At 50.0% G+C, this 14,095-nt stretch overlaps 1 protein-coding gene across 10 annotated transcripts in view; it reads left to right on the plus strand.

Annotated features, from left to right (window-relative positions):
* LOC115123979 (receptor-type tyrosine-protein phosphatase mu-like) overlaps nt 1–14,095 on the plus strand; it is a 399,895-nt gene that overhangs the window by 363,665 nt on the left and 22,135 nt on the right. For all 10 annotated transcript variants that reach the window (XM_065006960.1, XM_065006962.1, XM_065006965.1 and 7 more), the window contains 2 exons: nt 1,055–1,204; nt 1,352–1,525. In XM_065006960.1, coding sequence (XP_064863032.1) covers nt 1,055–1,204; nt 1,352–1,525 — 324 coding nt within the window. The remainder of the gene's footprint in view (nt 1–1,054; nt 1,205–1,351; nt 1,526–14,095) is intronic.

The raw sequence follows: 14,095 nt of genomic DNA on the forward strand, positions 1-14,095 counted from the left end.
GAAAAGAGTGTTGAAACCTGTCGTCAATAAAGGGTCCAGGCCAATTGGCAAAAGAGGTATTGTAGCCCACAAATTAGTGGGTATGCCTCTTCGGCTAGCCGGGAGATGGGCCTAGCTCGAGGCTAGCACAAGGCTGGTGCTTGCTTCGGGACAGAGGCGTTAACCAGCAGTAGCTACTCGGTTGCAGTTAGCTAGCTGCGATGATCCGGTGTAATGGCCCAGAGCTTGCGGCAGGAATCCGGTGATGTGGTGGAGAAAAGAAGTCTGATATGCTTTGGGTTGATATCGCGCTGTGCAGACTGGCAGGTATTGACCTACCTTTTTTCATTTTTCATTTGACCTTTATTTAACATTGCAAGTCATTTAAGAACAAATTCTTATTTTCAATGACGGCCTAGGCCTGTTCAGGGGCAGAACGACAGATTTGTACCTTGTCAGCTCGGGGATTTGAACTTGCAACCTTCCGGTTACTAAAGCTGGCTGGTGTCCGAACTAAAGGTGAAGACCGCTAGCCGTGGCTAACAGTGACTACTAGCTAGTAGCTAGTTAGCTCCTGATGGAGGTTCCAGTTATAACGTATAAAAATAGCAGATCCGTACCACATTGGGGGAGACAGTTTGCAGGAAAGTATATTTAGATCGTAGGTGGAAAGTGAGATTAAAAATATATACGAAATAAACGACTAAACCGACTATTTTACGTGGGACAAGACAAGCACGCGTCCGACTGCTACGCCATCTTGGAACGACTCGATTCTATTCTACAGAGTCATTTACTTTATGTTCATATTCTTATATTTTCTTATTTCTTATTGTTGTAAAAAAGGACCCCGCAAGTAAGCATTTCATTGGGCGATGTATACCATGCATATTCCGTACATACGACTAATAAATGTTGAAACGTAAACTGGCTTGAGTCGGTCACCACTGTTGTTAGGTCGTCTTTCTGGCAGTGTTCACTACCTGCACTTTAATGGCGATGTGAGTCCTTCCTGTTCAGGTGTAGCATGGCTGTCTGTCCCTCACTATATCCTGGGCCCTCCTCTGTCCTACAGGAGCAGTATGTGTTCATCCACGACGCCATCTTGGAGGCGTGTCTGTGCGGGGACACCACCGTCCCAGCCAACCAGCTACGATCGGTCTACTATGACATGAACCGCCTGGACCCCCAGACCAACTCCAGCCAGATCAAAGAGGAGTTCAGGGTATGTGGCTTGGGCCTGCGTGTGTGCATTGTTCATCATACGTGGATATGTGGTATATTAGTGTACGTACGTGGATATGTGGTATATTAGTGGACTTCACTCATGTCCAATTGTGTCTTGGAGTGCTCATATCCCCCCTCCCTCCAGACTCTGAACATGGTGACTCCTACGTTGCGTGTGGAGGACTGCAGCATCGCCCTGCTCCCCAGGAACCACGAGAAGAACCGCTGTATGGACGTCCTCCCGCCAGACCGCTGTCTGCCCTTCCTCATCACCATCGACGGAGAGAGTTCCAACTACATTAACGCTGCCCTCATGGACGTACGTAACACACACACACACACACATACACACAGGAGCACACATACACACAGGAGCACACATACACACACACAGGAACACACATACACACACACACACAGGAACACACATACACACACACACAGGAACGCACACACACACACACACACACACACAGGAACGCACACACACACACACACACACACACACACACACACACACACACACAGGAACACACACACAGGAACACACACACAGGAACACACACACACATACATGAACTTGAGCACACTCGCTCGTAACCTTTTTTAATGACTTGCCATGTCAGTCCGTGTGTAAGTCATTAGATGTAAATGTACTGCTGGAAAAGTTGATACTAAAACGGTTATTTTTTATCCTTGTTGTGAAATATAATCATGTAAATTGGTCAGTGTTCAGTCAGTACTCTACATATACATATATAACACAGAGTGAAACGCACGCGCAGAGTGAGACACACACACAGAGTGAGTGAGACACACACACAGAGTGAGTGAGACACACACACAGAGTGAGTGAGACACACACACAGAGTGAGTGAGACACACACACAGAGTGAGTGAGACACACACACAGAGTGAGTGAGACACACACACAGAGTGAGTGAGACACACACACAGAGTGAGTGAGACACACACACAGAGTGAGTGAGACACACACACAGAGTGAGTGAGACACACACACAGAGTGAGTGAGACACAGAGTGAGTGAGACACACACACAGAGTGAGTGAGACACACACACAGAGTGAGTGAGACACACACACAGAGTGAGTGAGACACACACACAGAGTGAGTGAGACACACACACAGAGTGAGTGAGACACACACACAGAGTGAGTGAGACACACAGACACACACAGAGTGAGTGAGACACACAGACACACACAGAGTGAGTGAGACACACAGACACACACAGAGTGAGTGAGACACACAGACACACACAGAGTGAGTGAGACACACAGACACACACAGAGTGAGTGAGACACACAGACACACACAGAGTGAGTGAGACACACAGACACACACACAGAGTGAGTGAGACACACACACAGAGAGTGAAACGCACGTGCAGAGTGATTGAGAGTGAGACACACACACAGAGAGTGAAACGCACGTGCAGAGTGATTGAGAGTGAGACACACGCAGAGTGAGTGTGAGTGAGTGAGACACACATACACAGATTGAGTGAGACACGCACAGGGAGTGTGAGTGAGACACACACAGAGTGAGTGAGAGTGAGTGAGACACGCACAGGGAGTGTGAGTGAGACACATACACAGATTGAGTGAGACACACATACACAGATTGAGTGAGACACACATACACAGATTGAGTGAGACACACACAGAGAGTGAGTGAGTAAGAGACACACACACACAGAGTGAGAGAAACACACAGAGTGAGAGAAACACACAGAGTGAGAGAAACACACAGAGTGAGAGACACACATGGAGTGAGTGAGTGAGTGAGTGAGTGGTGAGTGAGTGAGTGAGTGAGTGAGTGACACGCACACAGAGTGAGTGAGTGAGTGAGTGACACACAGTGAGTGAGTGACACACAGTGAGTGAGTGACACACAGTGAGTGAGTGACATACAGTGAGTGAGAGACATACAGTGAGTGAGAGACACACAGTGAGTGAGTTAGTGAGTGAGAGAGACGCAAACGCACACACAGTGAGTGAGAGAGACGCAAACACAGTGAGTGTGAGTGAGACACGCAGAGTGAGTGTGAGTGAGACACGCAGAGTGAGTGTGAGTGAGACACGCAGAGTGAGTGTGAGTGAGACACGCAGAGTGAGTGTGAGTGAGACACGCAGAGTGAGTGTGAGTGAGACACGCAGAGTGAGTGTGAGTGAGACACGCAGAGTGAGTGTGAGTGAGACACGCAGAGTGAGTGTGAGTGAGACACGCAGAGTGAGTGTGAGTGAGACACGCAGAGTGAGTGTGAGTGAGACACGCAGAGTGAGTGTGAGTGAGACACGCAGAGTGAGTGTGAGTGAGACACACACACAGGGAGTGTGAGTGAGACACACACACGCAGAGTGAGTGTGAGTGAGACACACACACAGGGAGTGTGAGTGAGTGAGACACACACACACAGAGTGAGTGAGTGAGACACACACACACACACAGAGTGAGTGAGTGAGTGAGACACACACACACACAGAGTGAGTGAGAGACACACACAGAGTGAGTGAGAGACACACACAGAGTGAGTGAGAGACACACAGAGTGAGTGAGAGACACACAGAGTGAGTGAGTGAGTGAGTGAGTGAGTGAGTGAGTGAGTGAGTGACACACACAGAGTGAGTGAGTGAGTGAGTGTGAGTGAGTGAGTGAGTGAGTGAGTGAGTGAGTGACACACAGTGAGTGAGTGACACACAGTGAGTGAGTGACACACAGTGAGTGAGTGACACACAGTGAGTGAGAGACACACAGTGAGTGAGTTAGTGAGTGAGAGAGACGCAAACGCACACACAGTGAGTGAGAGAGACGCAAACGCACACACAGTGAGTGAGAGAGACGCAAACACAGTGAGTGTGAGTGAGTGAGACACACGCACAGGGAGTGTGAGTGAGACACACACACACACACACACAGAGTGAGTGAGTGAGTGAGTGACACGCACACTGAGTGAGTGAGTGAGTGAGTGAGTGAGTGAGTGAGTGAGTGAGTGTGTGAGTGACACGCACACTGAGTGAGTGAGTGACACGCACACTGAGTGAGTGAGTGAGTGAGTGACACGCACACTGAGTGAGTGAGTGAGTGAGTGAGTGACACGCACACTGAGTGAGTGAGTGAGTGAGCGAGTGAGTGAGTGACACGCACACTGAGTGAGTGAGTGAGTGAGTGACACACACAGTGAGTGAGTGAGTGAGTGAGACACACACAGAGTGAGACACACAGACACACACAGAGTGAGTGAGACACACAGACACACACACATAGAGTGAGTGAGACACACACAGAGTGAGTTAGACACACACACACAGAGTGAGTGAGACACACACACACAGAGTGAGTGAGACACACACACACAGAGTGAGTGAGACACACACACACAGAGTGAGTGAGACACACACACACAGAGTGAGTGAGACACACACACACAGAGTGAGTGAGACACACACACACAGAGTGAGTGAGACACACACACACAGAGTGAGTGAGACACACACACACAGAGTGAGTGAGACACACACACACAGAGTGAGTGAGACACACACACACAGAGTGAGTGAGACACACACACACAGAGTGAGTGACACACACACCGAGTGAGTGAGACACACACACAGAGTGAGTGAGACACACACACAGAGTGAGTGAGACACACACACAGAGTGAGTGAGACACACACACAGAGTGAGTGAGACACACACACAGAGTGAGTGAGACACACACACAGAGTGAGTGAGACACACACACACACAGAGTGAGTGAGACACACACACACACACAGAGTGAGTGAGACACACACACACACACAGAGTGAGTGAGACACACACACACACACAGAGTGAGTGAGACACACACACACACAGAGTGAGTGAGACACACACACACACAGAGTGAGTGAGACACACACACACACACAGAGTGAGTGAGACACACACACACACACAGAGTGAGTGAGACACACACACACACACAGAGTGAGTGAGACACACACACAGAGTGAGTGAGACACACACACAGAGTGAGTGAGACACACACACAGAGTGAGTGAGACACACACACAGAGTGAGTGAGACACACAGACACACACAGAGTGAGTGAGACACACAGACACACACACAGAGTGAGTGAGACACACACACAGAGAGTGAAACGCACGTGCAGAGTGATTGAGAGTGAGACACACACACAGAGAGTGAAACGCACGCGCAGAGTGATTGAGAGTGAGACACACGCAGAGTGATTGAGAGTGAGACACACGCAGAGTGATTGAGAGTGAGACACACGCAGAGTGAGTGTGAGTGAGTGAGACACACATACACAGATTGAGTGAGACACGCACAGGGAGTGTGAGTGAGACACACAGAGTGAGTGAGAGTGAGTGAGACACGCACAGGGAGTGTGAGTGAGACACACATACACAGATTGAGTGAGACACACATACACAGATTGAGTGAGACACACATACACAGATTGAGTGAGACACACACAGAGAGTGAGTGAGTAAGAGACACACACACACAGAGTGAGAGAAACACACAGAGTGAGAGAAACACACAGAGTGAGAGAAACACACAGAGTGAGAGAAACACACAGAGTGAGAGACACACATGGAGTGAGTGAGTGAGTGAGTGAGTGACACGCACACAGAGTGAGTGAGTGAGTGAGTGACACACAGTGAGTGAGTGACACACAGTGAGTGAGTGACACACAGTGAGTGAGTGACACACAGTGAGTGAGTGACATACAGTGAGTGAGAGACATACAGTGAGTGAGAGACACACAGTGAGTGAGTTAGTGAGTGAGAGAGACGCAAACGCACACACAGTGAGTGAGAGAGACGCAAACACAGTGAGTGTGAGTGAGACACGCAGAGTGAGTGTGAGTGAGACACGCAGAGTGAGTGTGAGTGAGACACGCAGAGTGAGTGTGAGTGAGACACGCAGAGTGAGTGTGAGTGAGACACGCAGAGTGAGTGTGAGTGAGACACGCAGAGTGAGTGTGAGTGAGACACGCAGAGTGAGTGTGAGTGAGACACGCAGAGTGAGTGTGAGTGAGACACGCAGAGTGAGTGTGAGTGAGACACGCAGAGTGAGTGTGAGTGAGACACGCAGAGTGAGTGTGAGTGAAACACACACACAGGGAGTGTGAGTGAGACACACACAGGAGTGTGAGTGAGACACACACGCAGAGTGAGTGTGAGTGAGACACACACAGGGAGTGTGAGTGAGACACACACACACAGAGTGAGTGAGTGAGACACACACTGAGTGAGTGAGTGAGTGAGTGACACGCACACTGAGTGAGTGAGTGAGTGAGTGAGTGACACGCACACTGAGTGAGTGAGTGAGTGAGCGAGTGAGTGAGTGACACGCACACTGAGTGAGTGAGTGAGTGAGTGACACACACAGTGAGTGAGTGAGTGAGACACACACAGAGTGAGACACACAGACACACACAGAGTGAGTGAGACACACAGACACACACACATAGAGTGAGTGAGACACACACAGAGTGAGTTAGACACACACACACAGAGTGAGTGAGACACACACACACAGAGTGAGTGAGACACACACACACAGAGTGAGTGAGACACACACACACAGAGTGAGTGACACGCACACTGAGTGAGTGAGTGACACGCACACTGAGTGAGTGAGTGAGTGAGTGACACGCACACTGAGTGAGTGAGTGAGTGAGTGAGTGACACGCACACTGAGTGAGTGAGTGAGTGAGCGAGTGAGTGAGTGACACGCACACTGAGTGAGTGAGTGAGTGAGTGACACACACAGTGAGTGAGTGAGTGAGTGAGACACACACAGAGTGAGACACACAGACACACACAGAGTGAGTGAGACACACAGACACACACACATAGAGTGAGTGAGACACACACAGAGTGAGTTAGACACACACACAGAGTGAGTGAGACACACACACACAGAGTGAGTGAGACACACACACACAGAGTGAGTGAGACACACACACACAGAGTGAGTGAGACACACACACAGAGTGAGTGAGACACATACACACAGAGTGAGTGAGACACACACACAGAGTGAGTGAGACACACACACACAGAGTGAGTGAGACACACACACACAGAGTGAGTGAGACACACACACACAGAGTGAGTGAGACACACACACACAGAGTGAGTGAGACACACACAGAGTGAGTGACACACACACCGAGTGAGTGAGACACACACACCGAGTGAGTGAGACACACACACAGAGTGAGTGAGACACACACACAGAGTGAGTGAGACACACACACAGAGTGAGTGAGACACACACACAGAGTGAGTGAGACACACACAGAGTGAGTGAGACACACACACACAGAGTGAGTGAGACACACACACACACACAGAGTGAGTGAGACACACACACACACACAGAGTGAGTGAGACACACACACAGAGTGAGTGAGACACACACACACACAGAGTGAGTGAGACACACACACACACAGAGTGAGTGAGACACACACACACACACAGAGTGAGTGAGACACACACACACACACAGAGTGAGTGAGACACACACACAGAGTGAGTGAGACACACACACAGAGTGAGTGAGACACACACACAGAGTGAGTGAGACACACACACAGAGTGAGTGAGACACACAGACACACACAGAGTGAGTGAGACACACAGACACACACACAGAGTGAGTGAGACACACACACAGAGAGTGAAACGCACGTGCAGAGTGATTGAGAGTGAGACACACACACAGAGAGTGAAACGCACGCGCAGAGTGATTGAGAGTGAGACACACGCAGAGTGATTGAGAGTGAGACACACGCAGAGTGATTGAGAGTGAGACACACGCAGAGTGAGTGTGAGTGAGTGAGACACACATACACAGATTGAGTGAGACACGCACAGGGAGTGTGAGTGAGACACACAGAGTGAGTGAGAGTGAGTGAGACACGCACAGGGAGTGTGAGTGAGACACACATACACAGATTGAGTGAGACACACATACACAGATTGAGTGAGACACACATACACAGATTGAGTGAGACACACACAGAGAGTGAGTGAGTAAGAGACACACACACACAGAGTGAGAGAAACACACAGAGTGAGAGAAACACACAGAGTGAGAGAAACACACAGAGTGAGAGACACACATGGAGTGAGTGAGTGAGTGAGTGAGTGACACGCACACAGAGTGAGTGAGTGAGTGAGTGACACACAGTGAGTGAGTGACACACAGTGAGTGAGTGACATACAGTGAGTGAGAGACATACAGTGAGTGAGAGACACACAGTGAGTGAGTTAGTGAGTGAGAGAGACGCAAACGCACACACAGTGAGTGAGAGAGACGCAAACACAGTGAGTGTGAGTGAGACACGCAGAGTGAGTGTGAGTGAGACACGCAGAGTGAGTGTGAGTGAGACACGCAGAGTGAGTGTGAGTGAGACACGCAGAGTGAGTGTGAGTGAGACACGCAGAGTGAGTGTGAGTGAGACACGCAGAGTGAGTGTGAGTGAGACACGCAGAGTGAGTGTGAGTGAGACACGCAGAGTGAGTGTGAGTGAGACACGCAGAGTGAGTGTGAGTGAGACACGCAGAGTGAGTGTGAGTGAAACACACACACAGGGAGTGTGAGTGAGACACACACACAGGGAGTGTGAGTGAGACACACACACGCAGAGTGAGTGTGAGTGAGACACACACACAGGGAGTGTGAGTGAGACACACACACACAGAGTGAGTGAGTGAGACACACACTGAGTGAGTGAGTGAGTGAGTGACACGCACACTGAGTGAGTGAGTGAGTGAGTGAGTGAGTGACACGCACACTGAGTGAGTGAGTGAGTGAGCGAGTGAGTGAGTGACACGCACACTGAGTGAGTGAGTGAGTGAGTGACACACACAGTGAGTGAGTGAGTGAGTGAGACACACACAGAGTGAGACACACAGACACACACAGAGTGAGTGAGACACACAGACACACACACATAGAGTGAGTGAGACACACACAGAGTGAGTTAGACACACACACACAGAGTGAGTGAGACACACACACACAGAGTGAGTGAGACACACACACACAGAGTGAGTGAGACACACACACACAGAGTGAGTGACACGCACACTGAGTGAGTGAGTGACACGCACACTGAGTGAGTGAGTGAGTGAGTGACACGCACACTGAGTGAGTGAGTGAGTGAGTGAGTGACACGCACACTGAGTGAGTGAGTGAGTGAGCGAGTGAGTGAGTGACACGCACACTGAGTGAGTGAGTGAGTGACACACACAGTGAGTGAGTGAGTGAGTGAGACACACACAGAGTGAGACACACAGACACACACAGAGTGAGTGAGACACACAGACACACACACATAGAGTGAGTGAGTGAGTGAGTTAGACACACACACACAGAGTGAGTGAGACACACACACACAGAGTGAGTGAGACACACACACAGAGTGAGTGAGACACACACACACAGAGTGAGTGAGACACACACACACAGAGTGTGAGACACACACACACAGAGTGAGTGAGACACACACACACAGAGTGAGTGAGACACACACACACAGAGTGAGTGAGACACACACACACAGAGTGAGTGAGACACACACACACAGAGTGAGTGAGACACACACACACAGAGTGAGTGAGACACACACACACAGAGTGAGTGAGACACACACAGAGTGAGTGAGACACACACAGAGTGAGTGACACACACACCGAGTGAGTGTGACACACACACCGAGTGAGTGAGACACACACACAGAGTGAGTGAGACACACACACACACAGAGTGAGTGAGACACACACAGAGAGACACACACACACACAGAGTGAGTGAGACACACACACACACACAGAGTGAGTGAGACACACACACACACAGAGTGAGTGAGACACACACACACACACAGAGTGAGTGAGACACACACACACACAGAGTGAGTGAGACACACACACACACAGAGTGAGTGAGACACACACACACACACAGAGTGAGTGAGACACACACACACACACAGAGTGAGTGAGACACACACACAGAGTGAGTGAGACACACACACAGAGTGAGTGAGACACACACACAGAGTGAGTGAGACACACACACAGAGTGAGTGAGACACACACACAGAGTGAGTGAGACACACAGACACACACAGAGTGAGTGAGACACACAGACACACACAGAGTGAGTGAGACACACAGACACACACACAGAGTGAGTGAGACACACACACAGAGAGTGAAACGCACGTGCAGAGTGATTGAGAGTGAGACACACACACAGAGAGTGAAACGCACGCGCAGAGTGATTGAGAGTGAGACACACGCAGAGTGATTGAGAGTGAGACACACGCAGAGTGATTGAGAGTGAGACACACGCAGAGTGAGTGTGAGTGAGTGAGACACACATACACAGATTGAGTGAGACACGCACAGGGAGTGTGAGTGAGACACACAGAGTGAGTGAGAGTGAGTGAGACACGCACAGGGAGTGTGAGTGAGACACACATACACAGATTGAGTGAGACACACATACACAGATTGAGTGAGACACACATACACAGATTGAGTGAGACACACACAGAGAGTGAGTGAGTAAGAGACACACACACACAGAGTGAGAGAAACACACAGAGTGAGAGAAACACACAGAGTGAGAGAAACACACAGAGTGAGAGACACACATGGAGTGAGTGAGTGAGTGAGTGAGTGACACGCACACAGAGTGAGTGAGTGAGTGAGTGACACACAGTGAGTGAGTGACACACAGTGAGTGAGTGACACACAGTGAGTGAGTGACACACAGTGAGTGAGTGACATACAGTGAGTGAGAGACATACAGTGAGTGAGAGACACACAGTGAGTGAGTTAGTGAGTGAGAGACGCAAACACACACAGTGAGTGAGAGAGACGCAAACACAGTGAGTGTGAGTGAGACACGCAGAGTGAGTGTGAGTGAGACACGCAGAGTGAGTGTGAGTGAGACACGCAGAGTGAGTGTGAGTGAGACACGCAGAGTGAGTGTGAGTGAGACACGCAGAGTGAGTGTGAGTGAGACACGCAGAGTGAGTGTGAGTGAGACACGCAGAGTGAGTGTGAGTGAGACACGCAGAGTGAGTGTGAGTGAGACACGCAGAGTGAGTGTGAGTGAGACACGCAGAGTGAGTGTGAGTGAAACACACACACAGGGAGTGTGAGTGAGACACACACAGGGAGTGTGAGTGAGACACACACACGCAGAGTGAGTGTGAGTGAGACACACACACAGGGAGTGTGAGTGAGACACACACACACAGAGTGAGTGAGTGAGACACACACACACACACACAGAGTGAGTGAGTGAGTGAGACACACACACACACAGAGTGAGTGAGAGACACACACAGAGTGAGTGAGAGACACACACAGAGTGAGTGAGACACACACAGAGTGAGTGAGACACACACAGAGTGAGTGAGACACACAGAGTGAGTGACACACACACAGAGTGAGTGACACACACACCGAGTGAGTGAGACACACACAGAGTGAGTGAGACACACACACACACAGAGTGAGTGAGACACACACACACACAGAGTGAGTGAGACACACACACACACACAGAGTGAGTGAGACACACACACACACACAGAGTGAGTGAGACACACACACACACACAGAGTGAGTGAGACACACACACACACACAGAGTGAGTGAGACACACACACACACAGAGTGAGTGAGACACACACACACACAGAGTGAGTGAGACACACACACACACACAGAGTGAGTGAGACACACACACACACACAGAGTGAGTGAGACACACACACACACACAGAGTGAGTGAGACACACACACAGAGTGAGTGAGACACAGAGTGAGTGAGACACACACACAGAGTGAGTGAGACACACACACAGAGTGAGTGAGACACACACACAGAGTGAGTGAGACACACACACAGAGTGAGTGAGACACACAGACACACACAGAGTGAGTGAGACACACAGACACACACAGAGTGAGTGAGACACACAGACACACACAGAGTGAGTGAGACACACACACAGAGAGTGAAACGCACGTGCAGAGTGATTGAGAGTGAGACACACACACAGAGAGTGAAACGCACGCGCAGAGTGATTGAGAGTGAGACACACGCAGAGTGATTGAGAGTGAGACACACGCAGAGTGATTGAGAGTGAGACACACGCAGAGTGAGTGTGAGTGAGTGAGACACACATACACAGATTGAGTGAGACACGCACAGGGAGTGTGAGTGAGACACACACAGAGTGAGTGAGAGTGAGTGAGACACGCACAGGGAGTGTGAGTGAGACACACATACACAGATTGAGTGAGACACACATACACAGATTGAGTGAGACACACATACACAGATTGAGTGAGACACACACAGAGAGTGAGTGAGTAAGAGACACACACACACAGAGTGAGAGAAACACACAGAGTGAGAGAAACACACAGAGTGAGAGAAACACACAGAGTGAGAGAAACACACAGAGTGAGAGACACACATGGAGTGAGTGAGTGAGTGAGTGACACGCACACAGAGTGAGTGAGTGAGTGAGTGACACACAGTGAGTGAGTGACACACAGTGAGTGAGTGACACACAGTGAGTGAGTGACACACAGTGAGTGAGTGACATACAGTGAGTGAGAGACATACAGTGAGTGAGAGACACACAGTGAGTGAGTTAGTGAGTGAGAGAGACGCAAACGCACACACAGTGAGTGAGAGAGACGCAAACACAGTGAGTGTGAGTGAGACACGCAGAGTGAGTGTGAGTGAGACACGCAGAGTGAGTGTGAGTGAGACACGCAGAGTGAGTGTGAGTGAGACACGCAGAGTGAGTGTGAGTGAGACACGCAGAGTGAGTGTGAGTGAGACACGCAGAGTGAGTGTGAGTGAGACACGCAGAGTGAGTGTGAGTGAGACACGCAGAGTGAGTGTGAGTGAGACACGCAGAGTGAGTGTGAGTGAGACACGCAGAGTGAGTGTGAGTGAAACACACACACAGGGAGTGTGAGTGAGACACACACACGCAGAGTGAGTGTGAGTGAGACACACACACAGGGAGTGTGAGTGAGACACACACACACAGAGTGAGTGAGTGAGACACACACACACACACAGAGTGAGTGAGTGAGTGAGACACACACACACACAGAGTGAGTGAGAGACACACACAGAGTGAGTGAGTGAGAGACACACACAGAGTGAGTGAGAGACACACACAGAGTGAGTGAGAGACACACACAGAGTGAGTGAGAGACACACAGAGTGAGTGAGTGAGTGAGTGAGTGAGTGAGTGAGTGAGTGAGTGAGTGAGTGAGTGAGTGAGTGAGACACACAGAGTGAGTGAGTGAGTGAGTGAGTGAGTGAGTGAGTGACACACAGTGAGTGAGTGACACACAGTGAGTGAGAGACACACAGTGAGTGAGTTAGTGAGTGAGAGAGACGCAAACGCACACACAGTGAGTGAGAGAGACGCAAACGCACACACAGTGAGTGAGAGAGACGCAAACACAGTGAGTGTGAGTGAGTGAGACACACGCACAGGGAGTGTGAGTGAGACACACACACACACACACAGAGTGAGTGAGTGAGTGAGTGACACGCACACTGAGTGAGTGAGTGAGTGAGTGAGTGAGTGAGTGAGTGAGTGAGTGAGTGAGTGACACGCACACTGAGTGAGTGAGTGAGTGAGTGACACGCACACTGAGTGAGTGAGTGAGTGAGTGAGTGACACGCACACTGAGTGAGTGAGTGAGTGAGTGAGCGAGTGAGTGAGTGACACGCACACTGAGTGAGTGAGTGAGTGAGTGACACACACAGTGAGTGAG

The sequence above is a fragment of the Oncorhynchus nerka genome, linkage group LG22 (genome assembly GCF_034236695.1).
Source record: "Oncorhynchus nerka isolate Pitt River linkage group LG22, Oner_Uvic_2.0, whole genome shotgun sequence".
NCBI lineage: Eukaryota > Metazoa > Chordata > Actinopteri > Salmoniformes > Salmonidae > Oncorhynchus > Oncorhynchus nerka.